This window comes from Hyperoodon ampullatus (genome assembly GCF_949752795.1).
Source record: "Hyperoodon ampullatus genome assembly, chromosome: 8".
NCBI classification, from domain to species: Eukaryota; Metazoa; Chordata; class Mammalia; order Artiodactyla; family Ziphiidae; genus Hyperoodon; species Hyperoodon ampullatus.
Genome location: NC_136921.1, coordinates 6,611,814 through 6,636,020, shown reverse-complemented (window position 1 = coordinate 6,636,020; position 24,207 = coordinate 6,611,814). Strand labels below are relative to the sequence as shown.

The 24,207-nt window shown below is 42.3% G+C and overlaps 1 protein-coding gene across 1 annotated transcript; it reads left to right on the top strand.

Moving 5' to 3' along the window:
* Positions 1-5,773: 5,773 nt before the first annotated feature.
* On the top strand, positions 5,774-23,006 carry SPP2 (secreted phosphoprotein 2; the record flags this gene model as incomplete). The annotated part of the gene is made up of 7 exons (XM_079710132.1): positions 5,774-5,846; positions 5,946-6,070; positions 12,880-13,002; positions 14,108-14,215; positions 19,871-19,925; positions 20,699-20,749; positions 22,921-23,006. The coding sequence occupies 7 exons, from the start codon at positions 5,774-5,776 to the stop codon at positions 23,004-23,006; spliced, it is 621 nt and encodes a 206-aa protein (XP_079566258.1).
* Positions 23,007-24,207: the final 1,201 nt, after the last annotated feature.

Below are 24,207 nucleotides of genomic sequence, written 5' to 3'. Positions count from 1 at the left end.
TATAAGCTTCCTTCTTAGAACTGCTTTTGCTGCATCCCATAAGTTTTGGATCGACATGTTTTCATTGTCATTTGTTTCTAGGTATTTTTTGATTCCCTCTTTGATTTCTTCAGTGATCTCTTGGTTATTTAGTAGCATATTGTTTAGCCTCCATGTGTTTGTATTTTTTACAGTTTTTTTCCCCTGTAATTGATATCTAGTCTCATAGCGTTGTGGTTGGAAAAGATACTTGATTTCAATTTTCAATTTTCTTAACATTGAAAATTTCTTAAATTTCAATTTTCTTAAATTTACCAAGGCTTGATTTGTGACCCAAGATATGATCTATCCTGGAGAATGTTCCATGAGCACTTGAGAAGAAAATGTATTCTGTTGTTTTTGGATGGAATGTCCTGTAAATATCAGTTAAGTCCATCTTGTTTAATGTGTCATTTAAAGCTTGTGTTTCCGTATTTATTTTCATTTTGATTGAGCTGTCCATTGGTGAAAGTGGAGGTGTTAAAGTCCCCTACTATTATTTTGTTACTGTTGATTTCCCCTTTTATGGCTGTTAGCATTTGCCTTATGTATTGAGATGCTCCTATGTTGGGTTCATAAATATTTATAATTGTTATATCTTCTTCTTGGATCGATCCCTTCATCATTATGTAGTGTCCTTCTTTGTCTCTTGTAATAGTCTTTATTTTAAAGTCTATTTTGTCTGATATGAGAATTGCTACTCCAGCTTTCTTTTGATTTCCATTTGCATGGAATATCTTTTTCCATTCCCTCACTTTCAGTCTGTATGTGTCCCTAGGTCGGAAGTGGGTCTCTTGTAGACAGTATATATATGGGTCTTGTTTTTGTATCTGTTCAGCCAGTCTATGTCTTTTGGTTGTAGCATTTAATCCATTTACATTTAAGGTAATTATCGATATGTATGTTCCTATTACCATTTTCTTAATTGTTTTGGGTTTGTTATTGTAGGTCTTTTCCTTCTCTTGTGTTTCCTGCCTAAAGAAGTTCCTTTTGTTGCAAAGCTGATTTGGTGGTGCTGAATTCTTTTAACTCTTGCTTGTCTGTAAAGGTTTTAATTTCTACATCAAATCTGAATGAGATCCTTGCTGGGTAGAGTAATCTTGGTTGTAGGTTTTTCCCTTTAATCACTTTAAATATGTCCTGCCACTCCCTTCTGGCTTGCAGAGTTTCTGCTGAAAGATTAGCTGTTAACGTAATGAGGATTCCTTTGTATGTTATTTGTTGCTTTTCCCTTGCTGCTTTAATATTTTTTCTTTGTATTTAATTTTTGATAGTTTGATTAATATGTGTCTTGGCATGTTTCTCCTTGGGTTTATCCTGTATGGGACTCTCTGCACTTCCTGGACTTGACTGACTATTTCCTTTCCCATATTAGGGAAGTTTTCAACTATAATCTCTTCAAATATTTTCTCAGTCCCTTTCTTTTTCTCTTCTTCTTCTGGGACCCCTATAATTCGAATGTTGGTGCATTTAATGTTGTCTCAGAGATCTCTGAGATGGTCCTCAATTCTTTTCATACTTTTTTCTTTATTTTGCTCTGTGGTAATTATTTCCACTGTTTTATCTTCCAGGTCACTTATCCATTCTTCTGTCTCATTTATTCTGCTATTGATTCCTCCTAGAGAATTTTTAATTTCATTTCTTGTGTTGCTCATCATTGTTTGTTTGCTCTTTAGTTCTTCTGGGTCCTTGTTAAACGTTTCTTGTATTTTCTCCATTCTGTTTCCAAGATTTTGGATGATCTTTACTATCATTACTCTGAATTCTTTTCAGGTAGACTGCCTATTTCCTCTTCATTTGTTTGGTCTGGTGGGTTTTTACCTTGCTCCCTCATCTGATGTGTATTTCTCTGTCTTCTCATTTTGCTTAACTTACTGTGTTTGGGGTCTCCTTTTCGCAGGCTGCAGGTTCATAGTTCCTGTTGTTTTCAGTGTCTGTCCCCAGTGGGTGAAGTTGGTTCAGTGGGTTGTGTAGGCTTCCTGGTGGAGGGGACTGGTGCCTGTATTCTGTTGGATGAGGCTGGATCTTGTCTTTCTGGTGGGCAGGACCGAGTCGAGTGGTGTGTTTTAGGGTTTCTGTGAACTTAGTATGATTTTAGGCAGCCTCTCTGCTAATGGGTGGGGTTGTGTTCCTGTCTTGCTAGTTTTTGGCATGGGGTGTCCAGCACTGGAGCTTGCTGGTCGTTGAGGGTCTTAGCTTTGAGACAAAGGTCTCTGAGAGAGCTGCGGCTGATTGTTATTATGTGGGGCTGGGAGGTCTCTGGTGGTCCAATGTCCTGAACTTGGCTCTCGCACCTCCAAGCCTCAGGCCTGACACCTGGCTGGAGCACCAAGACCCTGTCAGCCACACGGCTCCAAGCTCTCTTTGATCTCTAGAGCAGAATGCTGGCTAAATCCAGTAAATCAAAGTGAGCAAAGCTCTTCTTCTCACTGGACAGATTCCTGGAGTCTCCCTCTCTGAAGTGTTCAGAAGAGCTACTAAAGGAGGTGGGACGACACAGAATTTTTAACACCTTAGCTAAATAATTTTTGTTAGAACAGCAGAAAGCTGCTGGAATTATTGCTATGTACATTTCTGCAGATCGGAAAAAGATAATGAAAGAAATAATTATGGCTTGAATTTCAATGCTTGGCTTCTATTTAATCTTCTAGGTTTACCAGACATGACGGAGATCTGCAGAGGCATTTTTAGTAGTAATCGCTTTTTAGCACTAATTGGTGGCTGCTCTGCATGCCCGGTGTCAATGTTTATTATAACCAAATGAATTTGAGAAATAAAATGGTCTATGCTTGCATCAGCAAGCTACAAGCAAAATCAATAGCCCAGTGCAGGCAACATTATTTTATTATTTTCTCCTTAATCTCCTATACTCTTTTGCAATTACTTTCATTATTACTGCTCATTTAATGAGACCGTGGAGTTTGGAACCAGATGGAGCGGTTAGTTAAATCTGGAAGACTTTAATGGAATTGAGTTCAAACCAGGTTAAGAGTAACAGAATCACAAATCTTAGTGGTCATCGTCTCATAATCATTGCTTTGTGTACATTTTATGCACCAGAAATCAGTGCAGGCTTCAAACAGAATGACTCAGATTGAGGTTCAGAGAGACCCAGTGTGCTCACTCACTCTTTCATTCATTCACTCATTCATTCAACAAATATTTAATTGTGTTCCTATCTGGGTACTGCAGTATGGCATCAACAAGACAGGCACATTTCCGGTCCTATGGAGCTTGTAGTCTACTGTAGGAGAAAGAAAATAACAAACAAACAAGCAAGATTACTGCCCCTTGTGTTAAGAGGGAAGAAGCAGGGAGCTGAAGAGGGGGGAGAGGATGTGTGAAGTTCAGGTGGGTGGTCAGGAAACTCCAGGACACCTGTGTGCAAGAAGGAAGGTGGCCCAAGATGAGGCCAGGAGCTGCTGGACCCAGAGATGCTGCATGGGCCAATGGGCATTTAGGCACTGAGATTTTCTGGGGATTTTAAATACACCTTTGTGCCAAGGTGCTGATGAATAAGACTTGTAGGAAGAACATCTTTTGGGTGAGGGCAGTAAATATTGATGATTCAGACAATATGTAAAGTCAGAAGCATGATTTTAAACCTTTGTGTAGAGGACAGGCAAAGCAGAGGGAACATTTTGATTAAAAATTGCCTTACAGGAGGTGCTTCCCTGGTGGTGCAGTGGTTGAGAGTCCGCCTGCCGATGCAGGGGACACGGGTTCGTGCCCCAGTCTGGGAAGATTCCACATGCCGAGAAGCGGCTGGGCCCGTGAGCCGTGGCCGCTGAGCCTGCACGTCCAGAGCCTGTGCTCTGCAATGGGAGAGGCCACAACAGTGAGAGGCCCGCGTACCGCAAAAAAAAATTTCCTTACATAGTAGCAATAATTAAAATTTTGTATCACTGCACTTCCTGTAAGGCATATCTTTCTTGTTAAATCTGCCCAGCATCTCTTCTCCCCTGTCCCCCACCCACCCGCCTCCTCCTCCTCCATGTTGGTAACAAGGCCCGACCTGCCTCTGGTGAACATCACTGCCCCACACCACATCCTTGGTAAACGGCTGCACTTCTTTCCCAGTGGTTTCCTGTCTGCTCTTTCTTCCTGGCCTGAGTCTCCTTCTCTCCTGTTGGGCACTTCTGCATCTGTTAACCAAAGAGACAGAAGACCACCAAAGTCAGGAGGACTGAGCAAACTGCCAAGGTCTCCACCCTCTCCCAGAATTCTCTTAGCAATTTATGCTTCCCTTGTTGGCACTTATATTTGCCTTGTTTAAGCAGAGTGACCTAGATGATTCGTTCATGTTAATGTTCTCTGGACCTCTTGCCTTTTACACAGCAGATACTAAAAAATATTTATTGAATTGAATTCTTACCAGCAGTTACTGTTTATTGAGCCATTAATTTGCCAAGCATTCTTCCAAAGGTTTCTTATTTAATTTTTATGTGATGCTTAATTTTACGTGTCAACTTGGCCATGGTGCCCACATATTTGGCCAACCATTATTGTGGATGTTTCTGTGATAATTTTTAGATGAGATTAACTCTTAAATCAGTGGACTCTGAGGAAAGCAAATTGCTCTACATATTGTGGGTGGGCCTCACCCAATCAGTTGAAGGTCAGAATAAACACAGACTGATCTCCTCAGCAGGAAGGAGTTGTGGCAGTAGGTGGCTTTTGGACTCAAACTATAACTCTTCCCTGGGTCTCCAGCCTGTCAGCCCATGCTGCAGATTTTGAACTCACCAAGTCTCCACCATTGCATGAGCCAATTCCTTAAAATCAATCTCTCTCTCTCTCTGTGCCTCCCTGACTAATAATACACCTTTACATCTAACCATTTATGCCCATTTTATAGGTGAAGAAGTTGAGGCTCAGAGACATTTAGTACCATGCCCAAGGGTACACGCCTGACAGGTATGGAGCCAGGATTCTGATCCAGGTATTTCTGAGCCCCAGGACACTACAGCTTCTTATGCGTGAATTCAAGGAATGAGAGCACCATGAGTTGCATGTAACACAACCTGTATTTACTATAAAGTGACTCTTCTTTTTAATGATTCACAAACTACCTTGGGATCTTATAGTGCATGAGACTCATCAATATGCAAATACCTTATCATCCAAGTGAGATGTGAAAACGCCCATTAGCAGAGAGGGTTGGTGGACACGGAGGCATGTCACTGTTTTTTATTGCACGTGAACTTGTTTGGCATATTTAAGTCCTGCAGATTAAATTCTCTCCTTTCCAGTCATAATTTCCAGTATGATCATGAAATAACCACACAATTTTTAATAAACAGTCAACTGCAGGATCTTTAGGAATATGAGAGGGAATTAAATGGACAAAAATGTAAAATTAACTGTTTTGTTGAAAGTAAGGTTGCATCCCCTCCCTCCAAAAATGGAATGAAAATAAAGAGAAATAGGCAGCCCATGTGGATGAAATTAAACTAGAGAAGGACAAACAGTGTACGTGGAGTCCCCGCCTCTTGATGGCTTTTGCTGCGGGCTAAAGTCCCATGTTGAGGTCCAAACTTCAAAAGTGGCCTCAAACTGTACCCTTTCCCTAGGAAAAGGCAGCAGTAAATATTGACTGCAGGATCAACTGTCTCTGTTGAAGCTGCAGTCTGCTTCAGTCGGAGTGAACAAGCCAAGTCACACTTAATAAAGAGCTGCTTTCAGGACGACTGGTCACCCCCAAAACACATAGACACAGTCTGCTGGGATCAGAACTGAAATTATCCTTCCCAGAATGGAGAAGATGGTGATGAAGGTTTTGATTATGTTTGTCCTTGGAACGAACTACTGGTTCCACTATTGTGCAGGTAAGGAGCTCAGGGTCAGGCCACCTGCCCTTGATGATGTAGAGCTGTCCTCATCCGTGCATCCTGTCTCACTGTGTCCTCATGTGTTTATGAGTCCAGGTTTTCCCGTGTATGACTATGACCCGTCTTCCTTGAAGGAAGCTGTCAGCGCCTCCGTGGCAAAAGTGAATTCCCAGTCGCTGAGCCCCTATCTGTTTCGGGCATTCAGAAGCTCAATTAGAAGAGTAAGTGCCTGGTATGTCTTCTCTAGTCCTCTTTATACTGCTTTCTGTTTTTTTCTTTTGTCCTTTTTTGGGTTACAAGTTAAAAATTTTCCAGTTTAAAAAGATAACAGCTACTCATCTCTTTCACACTCTTTTTTTTTTTTAATAGAGAAAGGATTTAATTATAATTATTGTCGTAAAGCTCTCAAAGCTACTTCGGATGGCTGATTCTTCTTGCATTTTTCTTCCCTCTGGCATCATTTCCTATTTCCAGATGTTATCCTCTGTACATCCTGCTTCTGGACCCAAAGCTCCCATGGTTCCTTTTGAGATATTTTATTAAAAACTGCTTGTTTATTAGAAATGAGTCTTTTTCAAGTTCAGCAGTTCTGCTCCTAATACTTATAGGAAATAAATTCTGGCTTTTGAGCCAAAGAAATCCACTTTGCTTTGTCAATTTTGTAATAGTCTGTTTCCTGTTAGCTTGGGGAAATGGGGAAAAGATGAATTTTCATGGGCTTCCAATGACTAAGGCCACGATTGGCAAAGAAAGAAACACAGAATTATCCTTCCAAGGAAATGAGAAACTAGCCTGCAGGTCGCCTCCCTCCTGGCTGGGCCCCAGGTGATTTCACCGCCTGCCCATCGTCCCGTGCAAGGGGTGGCGGGGGGCGGGGGGTGGGCAGCAGAAATACCTGCCAGAGAGTTTAGGTTAAGATGGGGGGTGAGGAGCTTCTGCAAAGTTCCTGGTCCTACAAATGAGAACTCATTGCAGACAGGCCGCCTGGGAACTGCGAACTGTGGAGACATGGCCAGGGGTCCAGGCAGCGGCCGCTTTCTCGCAGAGGCCAGAAGGCCATTGCTTCCTCTCCACCTTCATGCTCACCTCTCCCATCCCTGCTGGGCACCACCTTAGCACAGCCCTGGCTTGTCCCCTCTCCTCCTGTGAAGGGCACACAGCTCATGGCTCCATAGCTCAAGTCTCTAAATACAATACATTCATCTTGACCCAACTCCTTCATAAACTAGCTCAGTTTCTTATTTCCAGATTCCCAGGAAATTAATTGAATTGTCCCAGTTGTCTTTTCTAATTGGGTCATAGGTCACAAAGATGATGCTTTAGCTAGCCCAGAACCAGGCTGTTGTGGCCAGACTGGGGTCACTTGGCCTGGCTGTCGTGGTACGGGAGCACGGCGAGATACGTGTGGTCAGCTGCCAGGCCAGAGGGCGAGTTCCTTCTGGAGGAGGACTGGACAGAGTGAAGAACCCCTCCGTCGTACACTGGCTGTTTGGGCTTCCATCTGTTGCATTTAATGAAATCCACGCGTGGTGCGGGGCAATCGGTGTCCTCTTGCCAAGCTTGCAAATGAGTTTAGATTTACTTGTAATTTAGCTAGTGCTTGCTACAGAAGAAAGTTAGTAGTTAGTTAAGTGAATAAGAACATGAGGACAGGTCCCCAGAGAACCAGTTACTGACACCATGGAAATCTGGCCAGTGGAGACGAGCTAGCATGAGGCGTAGTCATCCAGAGAACATTCCAGCACGTGGGCCATCTTGGTATCAGACACCTGAGCCCAGACACACAGGCACCTGCAAAGAAACACACCTGTGTATGTGGGCGTGTGATCCTTAGTGAGAACACAGGAGGGAGATGCCCCTCCGCCTCCTGTGTGCTGCTCTGCTATCTGGAATTCTGCCTATTCTTGTTTCTTTCCAGCCTTTTCTCACTATTCAAATTCATTGACCAAGTTACATTCACCATGTCCCTTCCATGAAAACTTCCTTTCTTCTCCCAGTGGAGGGAAAACTCTCCTACTTTGATCTGTCCTGGTGATACATCTTTCTTCTTAGAAGTGGTTCACATTTTGCTTTGTTGTATGCGTTAGTCATGCCTTCTATAAACACCCTAAAGATGGCCCCAAATATGCCAATTCCCTTCATAACAGTGGCCATGAGAGATCCACTCAGAGCTAAGCAAAGTCCTCAGGAAAGAGATGAGGGAACAGATCAGATCACTGTCCTTGAGGGTACAAAACAATGCACAAAATAGTAATACAAATGAGCTTGAAACATTGGGAAAAATATGTCACTTCTCCGACAGCTGACAAAATCAGAATAAAGATAACCAGGGAAAAGGTGAAAGGGAAATCTCAGACACTGCTAGAGAAAATGTAATTTGGTAAAATTATCTTTGCAAACGTGCAATTTGTTAAGCATGTTTATAAACACGTTAAACATTAAAAATAGCAAATATTTATAACATTAGATCTCATAGTTTCATTTCTAGGAGTATGTCCGAAGGAAAGAAGTGGTTTGGTAATGTTTGTGTATGTGCAGGAGGTTTGGGGTAGAGTTCAGTGGGCTTAGGACGAGGGGTCAGGCCCCACTACTTTATCCCTGAGTTTACTTCATAAGCCCAGTGGTTCTCGACCCCGCTGCACATCAGCATCATGTGGGAGATTGAAATACTCCTGATGTCCAGGCAGGATGGTGACTAATTAAATCCCAGTCCCTGAGGGTGGGGCTCATATTCTTACATGTTTCCTGGTCATTCTAATGTGTAGTCAGGGTTAAGAACCACTGCGATTTACCAGGGACTTGGATCAAATGCTCTTGCAATTGACTGTAAGTGACTTAACTCTTGGGTTCCAAGTTTAAAAAGGATGGGAAAGCATGGGGAAATGTGACTTCAGCCACGACGATGTCCTTGTTCCCACATTGACACTAGGCACACACAGACTGTTCCCTCAATGTACGCAAGCAGAGAAAGGAAAGGTGGACACAGGCCCTGTGCTGGGGGTGAGGAACAGAGAGGCTGGACCAGACTGTGCTCCCATGGAGCTCAGATACCACTGCAGAGAGAGAGGGGAGGGAGAGGAGGGAGGGGATGAAGGGAGAATGGGGTGCAAATTCTATAAATAAGTGAAGGTAGTCTCAGAGAGTGGGGAGTCCTGTGGAGAAAATAAAATAGGATGATGGATGGGCCCGGGCCTGGGCTGGGGTAGCTGTCAGATGGGACAGAAATCTCCACAGAGGTGCCATATTTGAGCTAAGACTCACTTAGTGACGAGAACCTCCAGCCGTGGGAGGACCTCCTGCAGGGAATAGTTGGGAGGAGGTTTTAAATAAAGTGCAAGAAGACCTTCTAAGATCTCTGCAGCTGTTGTGTGGAGTGGGATGCCAGGAGGAAGCCCAGACAGCAACTGTGGGAAGCAGATGGTGACCTATGGCAACTGAGCCTCTTAGTGTGGGGAAGGTGAGGAGTAGATGGATTCTGGGACATTTGGGGCAAAGCCACGGAAGCTTTGGGATCCTTTATGTGTCTGTGCCCATTTCTGTCCATTTTTACCTTTCCTCTTTGCACGTTTTGCTTTTTGGCTTTCTACAGTATGATAGGCAGCTATACCTGAGCTTTACTTTTTGTCCAATCATAAGGGCTTAGTTTGAAAAACCTAAATGATCTCACTTCTCTTCTTCTCCAGAGAAGCAGAGAAGAGAGAGGGACAGAGACAGAGACAGACAGAGACAGGGAGAGATTGATTTTAAAGAATTGGCCCACACTATTGTGGAGGCTTGGTAAAGCCAAAATCTGCAGGGTGGGCCAGCAGGCTGGAGACCCAGGGAAAAACTGACATTGCAGTTCAAGTCTGAAGGCCGTCAGTTGGCAGAATTTCTTCCTGCTGAGAAACAGGTCAGTCTCTGTTCTAGTCTGACCTTCAACTGATTGGATGAGGCCCACCCACATGAAGGAGGGTAATCTGCTTTCCTCAAAGTCCACCACTTTAACCTCATCCAAAAACCTCTTCACAGAAACATCCAGATCAATGTTTGACCACAGATCTGGACACTGTGGCCCAGCTAAATTGACACATAACATTAAACATTGTACTCTCCAAAAGGAATTGTTATGGGTATTTTATGGCTTGTATATTTTTATTTCTTTTTGAAATAAAAAAATCAAAATATACTCATTATAAAGAGTCACAGGATACAACAAGAAACAGAAAACCAAAAGTAACATTCATTATCCAGCCCTCTGAGACACCCACTATGAACATGTGGCAGGATGACTTTTTTGATTCTTTTCTCTTCATATGTGGGTATAAAATATATTTTTTAAAAAAAACAGGACCACACTGTAACACCGATTGTAAAGGACTATGATTTATTTCAGCCGTAACGCTGGGTTTGGGATTTTCTCCAGTTGATTCCTTATGGTTGAGTATTTGGGTTGTCCCACATTTTTCAAAGAACACAGAGCAGAAATTCACTGGCTGAAAGTGAACTCAAATGAAAAAACAGAGTTATTTGACTTTTCTCCATATTCTGGAAAGGGTGCTTAAAAGTGCTTAGCGTTGCAAAAAGTTTGCAAAATCATCTCACAGTTAAAATTATCAGTACTCAAACCCCCTGCATTTTCATCTTTTAAACTAAGCTTTTGTCCTGCCAGTTTGCTTTCATCAGGTTGCTTTAAGAAATTGTGGAAGCATGATCTGGGTGTGTGTGGGGGAGCCTGCTTGATGTCTCCAGCTGAAGAGTTTTTAATTTTTTTAAGAGATTCAGATTTAATATCTAATATGTAAAAATGATCAGTAAACAGGGTCATAAACAATGGCAAGGCTGAGTTTTTAGAAAACTCGGCTTGTATCAGCACTCCTCATCCTGCATCAGAAAGAGACACAAAGATGCCCCCTCCTGAGCTTGGAGCTGGCCACTTATTTCCAAAGCAAACTATCCCATTACTCCCTACCTGAAAATGGTCTGTGCTGTCACAGTGCTGTCACCACCTCTCTCCCCACTGGGCAGTAGGTGAATGTGTGGGTTGACTCAAATTTGCCAAAGGATGGCTCAAGAATTCAAAGGGAAGGCGTTTTTGGAGTCTGGGGTGGGGTCGGGCAGTGGAGCCCATCTCCCTGCTGCCATCTTGTCCCTGATCCCGTGTGCTCTCCTTGTAGCAGCCATGGTGACTCAGATCTTACCTCTTAGAAGCCTCTGAGAACTTCTCATTGCAATGAGAATGAAATCAAAACTTGTTCCCATGGGCTACGGGACCATTAACTATCTGGCACACTCCTTTCCAACTTCAGGGTGTTTGGTTTTCCTCTTGTTCATTTTGCTTCACCACCACCGCTGGGCTTGTTCTGCCCCAGGACATTGGCTCTGCTTTTTCCTCACATGATGGGCTCCTTCCCATCCTTTAAGTCCCAGCTTAAATACACCTTCCTTGGGAGGATTTCTCAGGTGCGTCGTCTAAACTATCCGCTCTCCATCCCCACTGCCACGTTGTTTTTTTGCTCCTAACCCTATAGCCATCTGGAAGGTCTTTGTTCAGTTTTCTTTAGTGTGTTTGCTGTGTGGTGCCCCACCACCCTGCCCCAGGTGGAATCTAAGCTCCGTTGGGTCTTCCCTGCTGTGCTTCTGGTGCAGCACACACAGTGGGCATTTAGTAAGTCAGGAGATGTCCATGTCATCAGAACAGCACACTCATCAGGAAGTTTGGAAGGTACCCCCAGTATTCCACCCTTGGTGGAAAGGAGTGGAAAACTGTGTAATCTTGTTCATAGATCCGAACTGATCAACCGGGAAGCGGGGCTGGATAACGCTGTACAGCAGAGATGTACTTGCTACTTACTTATTTCAGGAATTATTAAGAAAGTATGGAACATTCTTGTAGGAAAATGACACTTAAAATACTTTGATTTTGCTTTGGAAATAAGTGGCTAGCTCCAAGCTCGGGATAGGGAGGTCTTTGTGTCTCTTTCTGACACAGGATGAAGAGTGCTGATACAAGCAGAGTTTTCTAAAAACAAGTAGGACTAAAAACTCAGCCTTGCCATTATTTATGACCCTGGTTATTGATAATTTTTACATATTAGATATTAAATCTGAATCTCATAAATACGTTGGCACTTAAAATAAGTTGATTCCAGTTATTCATGGCAGTTATATTCCATAAAGATTCTGCGAACACTGGGTTAGTGAATCCTGAGCTGTTTATCCTGGGGAAATTCAGGGTTAGGTTTCTGAGAGTCTCTGGTCACAACATTTCGGTTAACTGATCAATATGTGCCTGTTTTATGTGTGTTTCCACTTAAAGACTTATTTAATATATATGGTGATTCATTACCATTGAGCTCACTGTACCAGCACTGTCACTCAGACCTGAACAAAGCTCAGCTAACACATATATTTTCTCCATCAGGCACATCATAGCCCTCCTGTGCTTAGGAAACTAGACAGCTTGTCAGCACTAGGCTTGGGGGCCAATTTAAACAGCAAAATCACCAAGGAAAAGCACAAAAATGAGAAAACCATGACACAAAATAGACCATGAAATTGACTTGTGTATGGTCTGGTTGCTGAGGCAAAGAGCCTGAGCATCACCTTATCTGACCCCGGTCGGGAGCATGTGCATCTGGCGACTCAAGTTCTTTGCCGCCCAGCGTGTCTTCATGAATGGCTGTGAGGGCACCCAGTACTGATTGGGGTTAGATGTACATTTTAGCAAGTAGGCAAATTTGCAAATATGGAATCTATAAATACTGAGGATTCATTGTAAATGTAAGTCATTAGCAGCAGTGCTTAGCGTGGAGTCAGGACACCCAAGTTCTGGTCCTATTGTCTCAGTAAAGTCTTGTGAGCCTTTGGTAAAGCACTTCTTCCCCTGGTCTTCAGAATGAGGGTGTGGAACTGGGTGATTGCCACGACAATTGAAAGCTTTAGTGGTGGGGTATTCTGTCACTTTTTCTCCTTGTGCAGGGAGACACAGTTCTAGCATGTGACCTTCAGAAACACATCTATGGCAAACTGACGCTTTGTTTTCATGAAGGTCAACATCCTGGATGAGGACAGCTTGACCATGGACATAGAGTTTGGCATCCGAGAGACGACGTGCAGGAGGGGTTCTGGGGCAGACCCCGCCACCTGTGACTTCCAGAGGGGCTACTACATGGTAAGAGTTGGGGGAAAGGCCACCAGGCCAGAAAACAACGCGAGGGAGCACCTGTCTTCCTACATCACCGGGATCTGATTCAAAGCCACACAGAGGGCTTGGCCACTGCCTGGCGTCTGGATACCCTGAGAAGCACCACTAACTGTGTCCACGCTGTCCCCTGGGCAGGGATGGCATGACTCAGTGGTCGAGGACTCAAGCTCTGGAGTCCACAGTCCTGAGTAATCCTGGCAAATTATTTAATCCCTGCTGCTTCAGTTTCCTGCTGTTTAAAAATAGGGATAATGATGGTTCCAGGCAAAGCGAATATGAAGGGGCCAATAGCCGAGAAAAATCCCAGAGACATTTCAAATTCTATTTTAAATGAATTTAAAATGCCAGCTTCGTTCCTGGTGCGAGGTGTACTGTTTTATAGTTGACTGTTGTATAAAATCTGTCTCCTCCACCAGCTTGGGCTCCATGGGGGTCAGGACCACAACGTGGTCAGTTTCATCTCCCCAGTGACCAGTACATGGCCGCATGCTTGGTTAACCCCAGGGACGGGAGGCACCCCAAATTCACTGTCCGAGGCATTCTTGTTCAGATGTTCAAGGTCTCAGGGTTTTGTTACTTTATCATTGTGATGTCTGGGTCGTTACACAGGGATGTCAGTCCTGATAAGAGGACCTGTTGTTTTGTTGTTTCGTAAGAGTTTTCGCTGTGGCTCTGTTTCACAAAGGTCCCAAACCCAGGTGTCACTAGCATTTGTTTCTAACGAAATCTGAGGCCAAGGGAGAGCAGAGTAGGGTCCTGGGGAGATCTTCCCATTTCTTGTTGTTCAAAAGGGAAACCATTCAAGGGAACCCACTCAGTGCTCAGGAAGGGAACATTTGATTTCCCTCAGGGCTTGTAATGTAGCAAAAGCCTAAGAGATATTTAAATCATCATTTGTGTCTGCTTAGGTCTTGAGAAATTTTCATTTTGGAAAAATGAAATGTCTCTGTGAATTTTTCCTTTCTGTCTGCATCATTGTGTCAAACGCTATGGTGTTGTCTGATTTCTTAGATAGGTCCTAACCATTTCTACCAGCTGCCGGGCATAGAACTCACTGTTTCCCCTTTTCCAGCCAGCGGCTGTTTGCAGAAGCACCGTGCGGGTGTCTGCTGAGCAGGTGCAGGACGTGTGGGTTCGCTGCCACTGGTCCTCCAGTTCCGAGTCTAACAGCAGTGAAGAGGTAAGTGCAGGGGCTCGGCATCCTTTGGGACAGCACCTACCTCTTAGGGTCTGTGTGGGTCTGTGGCAGGCAGGCCGGTGTGATAGAGTAGCTGGAGCATCACTCAAGTATAGCTCTGCTTACTCAGCTGGCATCTCCCTTTTACACCTGCAATCTCATGTTCAATATCCCTTACTTCTTCCAATTCTCTCTCTTTTCCTAAGATTTAGGATATGAGCTTAAAATAACAATGAGCAAATCTTCAAAGTTTTAGATCTAAGTATGCATCTCACTGCCTCTGTGGTTTAGTGGAATGAAGAGGAGAATTTTTGATACATCAGTGTTCATTTACCAGCTCTGCAACCTAGGTCAGGATATTTAGTCTCCATGATCTGAAGCTTCTTCATCTGTTAAATGCCAGTAATAGAGACCACCCGATAGGATGTTGAGAAAACCAAGTAAGTCGATGGACGTGAAAGATCTGGTCCAGAATCTGGTACATAATAGCTGCTTGGTGAATGGCAGGACACATCTTTTTTCCTTCAATCGCACTGATATTCATCTGCAATAATACTGTGAAATCAGTAATACATACATTTCTGACTTGGAATTATATTACTTATTTGTCTGTGTATTGACTGCTTTCCTTACTGGGATGTACATCAGATGAGGGCAGGGAATGTTTGTTTTGTCATCTAGGACAATGTTTGATACAGGGTAGATGTTCAGTCAATACTTGAATGAATACAAGAAAAATGAGGAAGAAATTGTCAGGAATATGATATGAGGAGGAAGCTTCTAGACTCTAATTTGGGATAAAAACATAACCATTAAGTTATTTGTTTATTCATAATGGATAATATCTTTGACTGCTACTTACAAAATGTTTCTACCATTATACAGCCAATTCTGTCCAATGATATCTTTCTCTATGTATATTTTTATTAATTTTTCAAGATCTAAATCTGTAGTGAAAATTACATGAAAAGAGTATACAATTTCAACTTCAAGAATTACACATAAAAGTAATGTTCCTCTATTATGAACAAACCCAGGACTTACATACTTTATATGGAAGTCCATTTTAGAATTAGGAAGGAGTGAGAAACTCCTGTTACAGGGGTGTTTTCACTGTTGGAAGGAGAATTCTGCAAAAATGTTCAGTTGAGCATAAGGTTATTGATCAATCTCGTTCTCACCAGCAACATTTGAGGGTCAATCCCCAGGGGATTTCTGGATCCTATCTCCTTAATGCTAGTTCAGGTACCCAGGGCCTCGACTCCAGTAAAGTATCCAGGAAGTGAGGTGTGCTTCACAGCTGACACAGTGGTGCACACCTGGCCAAGCTAACCCAGAAGTGACAGGGACCAAGCATCATGTCACAAGCATTTTGTGCATGTTGATTTTGTGGTTTATATGGGGGAAGCTAGGAGACAGTGGAGAGCAAGAGAAGCACTGCTCTGGCTCTTGTGGGGTTTGTGGATGAGTCTGGGGGTGTCCATTAAGCAGGGGTTACCCTGACTACCAGGCAAGCTTTCAGGAGCTCGTAGCAAGAGGATGCAATAGTGTGTGGGGTCAGAGCGAGCTTTCCCAAGGGGGCTGGAGGGTGGGTGACCTCAGGACAAAGGGCACAGGGTGTGGAGGGGAAGGATGAGGAGATTCCCAGCACAGGGGAGAGCATGACAGAGTTCCCTGATGTGTGAGGGAAGCTAAGCTGATGGGTAGAAATGGACAGAAATCCATCATGACTAGGAGAAAAATATGAGAAGGGAGGCATAAGGGTGGGGCTGGAGAGGACACCAGCCTGGTCAAGGTGGACCTCATGGGTCATGTCAAGGATCCTTGGCTTGGGGCTATTCAAGGGTTATAAGTAGGGCAGTGACAGAATAGATGAAGAACAGACTGGAACTAGGTAATAATGGATGGGGGCACTGGGAGGCTGGCAGGGCAGGTGAGAGAGAGTGCCAAATAGAGCTAGGAGTTAGTGGTGAATGTCGAGAGAAATGGGTGCCTGTTCTTCTATGACCTTTAACACATTAGAAGTTAATAAGTGCTCCCCTAATTTAACCCCTCTTCCACCTCTGATTTGGAAAGTTGATTCTGATTGTTTGCACAACCCACAAACCTATTGCAACTTTCTAACTGCAGACTGAAGACTACTCACTTTTCTTCCAGTCCCAAGTTTTGTAAGAAGACTCTGATACTAAGTTAAGTTAGTCCTGGAAACAAACAAGATTTTAAAATAAACTCCCAGGTTGCTTTGCCTCAAAGACTAAGAGATCATAAAGAATTATGAGCAAAGAAAAAATTCCTTAAATTAAAGGATTCTGCAATTCGAAAGAAAGAGAAGAAAGCAGATGGAGATTTAAAGTAATTCCTGGCAACTCTAAAATAGATTTCTTACATGAAACAGAAAAAAAAATTAGACGACAGCTGTTAACCATTTTCAGGGAAATAAATGATGATACTACAAACATGAAAGACAATTGACTGGAATGAATTTAGACACAGAACAAATAAATCATTGTTGGAAGTAGGGAATAAAAGAAAAAAAACTGAAAAACAATATCCCAGAGTAATGAACATAAAGGCCACTTGAAAAACATATGTAGATAGTAAAAGAATTTCCAGAGAAAGGAATATAATGTGAAGAAAGATGGAAGCCATGGAGAATAAGATCAAACATCCTAATTATTATGAAATAGGACTTAGCTCAAATGGAAAATATCTGGTAAGCATACAACGAGAGAAATTGTCTCTAGTACAAACACATTCAGGTTTTCCACTACATAATTTTAATAAGTATAAATGCTTTGTAAAAAGATTTGAACAAATAAATTTCTAAAATTGTTAATATTCTCCTCTCTTAACCAAATAAATATTTAAATTATGGGCAGTTTTTATTTTTACTTTTTTAATTTTGAAAAAGATGTCTGTAGAGGAGAAATGATTTCTGTATGGCACTTCAGTCAACCACACGATGAAATGCTAACATCTGTAGGATGATGAATGGCCTTGATTTTGGACACATCCTTCTGATTTCAAGTCGACGGGATGAGGTTCGGCTAGAGTTTCAGCCATGAGACCCAAAACAGTGCAAAAGGAGAAACTGAGGAAGAGTGAACAGGAATTCTGAACTCGGGGGTGGAGAGTTACAGGCATTTCATTTATTTACTCTCTCCCATTTCAAATGATAGAAACTCAACTAGAAGTGGCCTAAGCCAAAATGAGATCATTCCTGGCTCACGTTCCTAGAAAGGAGAGGGAGGAGTTGTCCTCTTGGACAACTCAATCTAGTGACTGTCAACACTATCTGGGCCACATTCATTTTTTTCCTTCTCTGTCACTCCTCCCCTTTCTGCAAATGAGTTTTCTCCTTGTAGCAGGAGGCAAGACTACAAGCTACTTCAGATTCATATCCTCTAAACTTAGGAGGAAACAGAGCATTTCTCTCTAGCTCCAGCTGGAGATACCTCTTGGTATTATTCCCGTTGTCCTGTCTTAGGTCATGTGTCCCCCCTTTTTTAAAAAAAAAATAACACTGTTATTGAAATATATTGGGTTGGCCAAAAATTTCGTTCGGGTTTTTCCATACGATGTTACAGAAGAAGCCGAATGAACTTTTTAGCCAACCCAATAATTCACAGACCATACAATTCACCCCTTTAATGTGTACAGTTCAGTGGTTTCTAGTATATTCATCAGGTTGTACAACTCTCATCACTATCTAAATCCTGAACACTTCATCATCCAGAAAAGAAACCCTAAGACCCCTTACCCTGTTCCTCATGCTCTCCATCCCTTAGTAACCACTAATCTACTTTCTTTGTCTATAGATGTACCTTTTCCAGCCTTTTCATATAAATAGAAACATACAATATGTGTTCTTTTGTGATTGGTTTATATTAGTTAGCATGTTTGGAGGTTCATGCATGTTATAGCATGTATCAGTACTTTTCATTGTCGAATAATAATCCATTGTATGGATAAACCACATTTAATTTATCCATTCATTAGTTGATCAAAATGGGGGTTGTTTCTACATTTTTTTAATACATATCTTTTTTTAAAAAACTTTTATTTATTTATTTATTTATTTGGTTGCACTGAGTCTTGGTTGCAGCTGGTGGGCTCCTTAGTTGCGACATGAGAACTCTTAGTTGCGGCATGCGACATCAAGTTCCCTGAGCAGGGACTGAACCCAGGCCCCCTGCATTGGGAGCGTGGAGTCTTAACCACTGCGCCACCGGGGAAGTCCCTGTTTCTACTTTTTGACTATTGTAAATAATGATGCTGTGAGCATTCATGTGCAAGTTTTTGTGTGGGCATATATTTTTATTTATCTTGGGTATTTACCTATGAGTGGAATTTCTGGGGCATAAAGTAACTCTATGTGTAACTTTTTGAGAAACTGCCAAGCTGTTTTCCATAATAGCTGTACCATGTTACATTCCCACCAGCAATGTATGAGGGTTCCAGTTTCTACACATCCTTATGAATACTTATTATTGTCTGTCTTTTTAATTTTAGCCATTCTAGTGGGTGTGAAGTGGTGCATCATTATTGTTTTGATTTGCATTTTCCTAATGAGCAATGATTGACTATTTGTATATATTCTTTGGAAAAACGGCTACTCAAATCCTTTGTCGGAATTCCCTGGTGGTCTAGTGGTTGGGACTCCGCGATTTCACTGCCACCGAGGGCGCAGGTTTGATCCCTGGTTGGGGAACTAAGATCCTGCAAGCTGTGCAAAGTGGCCAAAAAAGAAAAAAATTTCCTTTGCCAAATTTTAAATTGGGTTATTTGTCTTTTTTTGTTGAGTAGAAAGACTTCTTTATATATTTTGTATATAAGTTCCATATCAGATACACAATTTGCAGATATTTTCTCCCATCTGTGAGGTTTTTTTTTTTTACTTTCTTTATGGTGCACTTTGAAGAACAAAAGTTTTAAAGTTTAATGAAGTCCAATTGATCCATTTTTTTCTTTTGTTGTTTGTGTGATTCTTACATTTAGATCCATGGTCCATTTTGATTAGGAAGGGGTCCAGCCTCAGTCTTTTGCATGTGGATATCCAGTTGTCTCAGCACCATTTATTGAAAAGATTATTCTTTCCCCCACTAAACTGTGCCACCTGCTAGACCAATCACTCCGACAAAAGCCAGCAGGCTAACTGACTCTTCACGATGGAGAGGGTAACAGGTAGGTGGCCCAGACACCTGGTAGAAAGGTTGTGAGTCAAGCAGCCACCTTACTTTGTGACTATGGGCTTTCAGTGGCTTCATGAAGACTACTATTTGTTTTTTTTTAATGGAACACATATGGGGACTTCATAGAGAGAAAACTCACAGATTTGACCTAAACAGAGTTGATTTGCAAGTCCATATAATGAGGTTCCGTCTTTCTCATCCACAACAATTGGGGGTCATTTTGAGTCTAGTGAAAACGTTTTTAGACAATTTAAACTTCATGTAAGTTGTTTTTCCCCACATGCCTTTTTAGACATACATGTTCAATACCATATAAATTTATTTAATGTAATGTATTGACTTATTTCATTAAAAATAAATTATATAATACATCTGAGTCCTCCTGATAATATTTGCATATTTTGCAGTGTCCTTCTTTTTTCTCTCTTTCATGTGCTGATACATACTAATGCCTACATTTACTTAGATGGTTTTGGGGGATATCTTGGGATCCTCTACATCAAGAAACAATTATCTGCTTGGTAAGTTGAGATTTGTTTTTTTTAATATACATACATATATATATATATATATTTTGTGAATCAACTTCATATTGAAGCTCTCTATCAGGGAGTCATTTAAAACTAGAAATATCTGTACATAAGCTTTGAACAATTACAGAAATCACAGAAAATAAACATTTGCTTTTGCTCTTTTCTTAACAGTAGGCAATAATGTTACAACTCTTCATTTAGGCAGCTCTATATTTATGCAGAGCCTTTCCATATATGATTGCATTTCATGTCCCAACATCTCTGCCAGTTAGGCAGGACAGGTGTTGGTTTTTACCATAAGAGCATCCCCCAGCTTGAGCATGCCTGCTCCCTCCTGGGTGCATGACCAGTTTTAGGAGCCAGGTATGCAGCAATGTGTAGGTGGGAGGATCTGGACTGAACCTCATCTGACTGGCTGGGGCTGAATTCTATAATCCTCCAGCCATAAGACCAGAGGTGACCATCCAGTTAAGAATCTTGCTTCGGGGAGGTAGGGCTTTCTTTTTCTTTCCTTCTTAAGTGGTCTCTCATTTGAAGTGGGATTGAGTTAGTGTTCTATGGCTTAGGAAACATTTCTACCTATTGGTAAAATAGGTAAATAGGAGGATTTTTTCTATTGGAGCTGATGGCAGCAAAACTCTTTGGTGATCTCTCACTGCTTCCTTGCTGGAAAAGCGTATTTGTGACATCAGTAATAAAGTCATAGAACATTCCAGAAGTGGGCAGAGGGGGCCTGCCTTATGACTGGTACTGCATTACAGGTCTCACTCCTGACATAGCAGGAAGTGAGCCATTTTATGAACGGTCACTTAGTAAGTGGTCCTGTTTTCTTCTGTAGGACACCAAACACATCCTTTTCTGATCAAGCCAGACTCTGCTGAAGTCATGTCATAAGAGATAAACCCCTGAAATGCAAAATATTTTAAGGGAAAATGAAAAAAAAAGAACAGTCCTTCATAAACCAGCTTTGCAAATCATTGAAAAGCTAACTTTGAGGCATCAAAACTCACTTAAAATTTGTCAGGAATCAAAATATCAAATCTAGCTGAGGAAATCAGCACTCACCTGCCTCCTGTCCCAATCTGGAGCATTTTCTGAAAAACCCAAACTCTTTTAAACTTCTCTTTACCCTCCAACCTCAACTGTACTTTTCAGCAAGCAGACAGAACTAACAGTTATTTAGTTTCTCCCTTTTACGATCACTTTTCTCATTTAACCTTCATGACAGCACTGTAAACCAGGTGTATTACCTGCTTACACAGAAGAAATGAGTAACAACTCATGTTGTTTGTTGTAGACACAAAATACTAACTCTCTACTAATTGCTTGACAGTTTTCTCCTTCAACTTCACAACCATCTTGAGAGGCAGCACTATGTTCCTTCCCATTTTGTAGATGGGCAAACTGAGGTTTAATGAGTTTCTGTAACTTGTCCAAGGCTACACGGCCAATGTAGGACTTTGATCCAGGTAGGGAGGGGCAGAGACAGGACTTAGAGACAGATCTGTCAGACTCTAAAGCTTCTGTTTTTTTCATGCTGCTTTACAAAAGAGTTGTGAAATTTACCCTCTGATCGGAGTTCTCCATTAAAATGAATAACACAGATATTAATGTTTCATTGAGCTCAGTGTCTGACCATCCTTAGGCTTTTTCCTAATTTATTTGAAGTACCAAGCTTACAATCTGAGGCTTGCTTAAAAAAAGGCCTGAGTTTAGACCTCCTCCAATGTGCCACTTTGGGAGAAATATACTTATTCTAACAATGTGACCACTGCTGAGAATATTTTTGAACAATTTTTTTAGGAATTACCTTCTGAGTCTAGGGCTCATTCTTTTGAATCTCTGTAGTGATGGAAAACATGAGCTCTTGGATTTAATTTTGGAAATAAATTCAGTTAATCAGATTAATAACCAACTTGGGTGCATTAGTCATCTATTGCTGTGTGTCAAATTACCACAAAACTTAGCAGCTTAAAACAACGAACATTTATTATCTCACAGTTTCTGAGGGTCAGGAACCGGGAAGTAGCCTAGCTGGGTGTTTCTGGCTCAGGGTCTCTAAAATGTTGTAGAGAAGATGTTGACTGTGGCTGTGATCTCATCTGAAGGCTTAGCTGGGACTGAGGGATCCACTTCCAAGGTTACTCACATGGTGGTTGACAGGCCTCAATTCTTCAGGGGCTATTGGAATGAGGGCTTTGGTTTCCTACCATATGGGCCTTTCCACTGGGCTGTCTGAATGTCCTCAAAACATGATAGCTGGCTTCTGCCAGAGAACATGATGCAAGAGAAGAGAGAGAGAGAGAGAGAGGAGAATGAGCAAGCAAAAGAGCACCCAAGACAGAAGGCACAGTCTTTTATTACCTAATTTTGAAAGGGATATAGCATCACTTCTGCATATTTTATTAATCATGCAGTCCAACCCTGGTCCGATGTGGGAGGGGAATACCCGGGAGTGTGAATACCAGCAGGCCCTCTCTGAGGCTGGCTACCACACTGAGAAAATGTCATTTGGGACAAAAAAAATATTATATGGATATAAATTAATGCAACTGATCCTTTTTATATTCCTTGGAAGGTAATTCCAGAGCTGAATTCTAAAAACATTTTGGGCATTGGGACCTTCATTGATGCAGAGGTGCAGCCATCTCAGAGACTGCTTAGAACATGACAATTCAATTTAATTCAACAAATGTGTATGACAAGCCCTGGGCAGATCCCTCAGAGGACTGAAAGATAAATGTGATAGTCCCTGCCCTCGAGGGCATACGGCAGTGGGTTCAGCTGTCACACCGTGCAGGCAAGCATGAGGGAGAACTTGATAAGCAAGATGAGGTCATGGTGTTCTTGGGTAGCCTCTTGGCAGAAGGGGCTCTGGTGGTGCTGGTCACAGCCTTTCTCATTAATTTATAGTCACACAGTCCATGTTGTCTTAGATTTTGATGTGAATGACAGAGCCTGTATATCCCCTTTCTATCTTCAGAGATCATGAGAAGGGGCTTTCCTCCCGGAAATAGAAGGAACCTGAACCTGTGGCCCAGAGCAAGAATAAACACTGGCTTTGAGTGACAGCCTTGAGGTAAGGGGACACAGCTAAAAACAAGTGTATTTAGAGATAGAAGCTACCAGCGGGGGGGTTGGAGGATGGGGATGTCTTAAAGCTGCTGTTCCCACACCTCCAACGTCTGGAGTCTGCTCTTCAGCTCCTGTCTGGCCTCCCACCTTTTCTTCTCTCCTCCCAGATACTGATCCTCGACTGTCTCTTCATTCTTGCACCCTCAATCTTTTTCCCGTAGCTTTTTTTTTTTTTTTTTTTTTTGCGGTATGCAGGCCTCTCACTGTTGTGGCCTCTCCTGTTGTGGAGCACAGGCTCTGGACGCGCAGGCTTAGTGGCCATGGCCCAGTCGCTCCGTGGCATGTGGGATCCTCCCGGACCGGGGCACGAACCCGTGTCCCCTGCATCGGCAGGCGGACTCTCAACCACTGAGCCACCAGGGAAGCCTTCCCGTGGCTTTTATATGTGCTGTTGTTGATGTGATCAAATTTCTCTACTCTAAGAACAAAAAACAAACCACAAACAGAACAGCCCCCTTTCTTTGACCCAGTCTCCCCATCTCAACAGCTGCCTTCCCTCCCTACTTCCTTCTCTGCTAAGTGTCTTGACAAAATTGTGGTCTATGACTCCTGCCCCTACCTCCCCACTTCCCATTCACTTTTCTGCTTTTTGCAAACTGGATAGTGATCTTTCAGATCTCTAGCATCTAATCTGCCTTCCTTTTCTTGATCAGTCATTCCAATCCTGGTGACCATTTGTCTTGTCTCCTTTGCCTAGTCCTTTCCTTCTCTAGATTACTGTCATCTATTTCACTTGCCTGACTCGATCACTGATGTACAGTTGCTTCCAAACACACATTCCTCACCTTACTCTATCCCGAGATCCAGGCTCTTACATAACCTGCCCACTGGAGGCAGTTGCAGTGAGCACCCCTGAGCTCCTGAAGCTCAACTAGCCTCCTCTTCAGCTCCCTGTCTTCATAGAAGGCATCAGCATCCACTGAATTTTCTCCAGCGCAAAATTTTAGAGTAGCATTGGATCTTTTAAAAAATTTTTATTGAAGCATAGTTAATTCACAATGTGTGTTAGCTTCAGGTGTACAGCAAAGTGATTCCGTTTATATATATATATATATATACACATATACACATATATTCTTTTTTAGATTCTTTCCCATTATATGTTATTACAATCATTGGCCCTCTTCTCCCGACA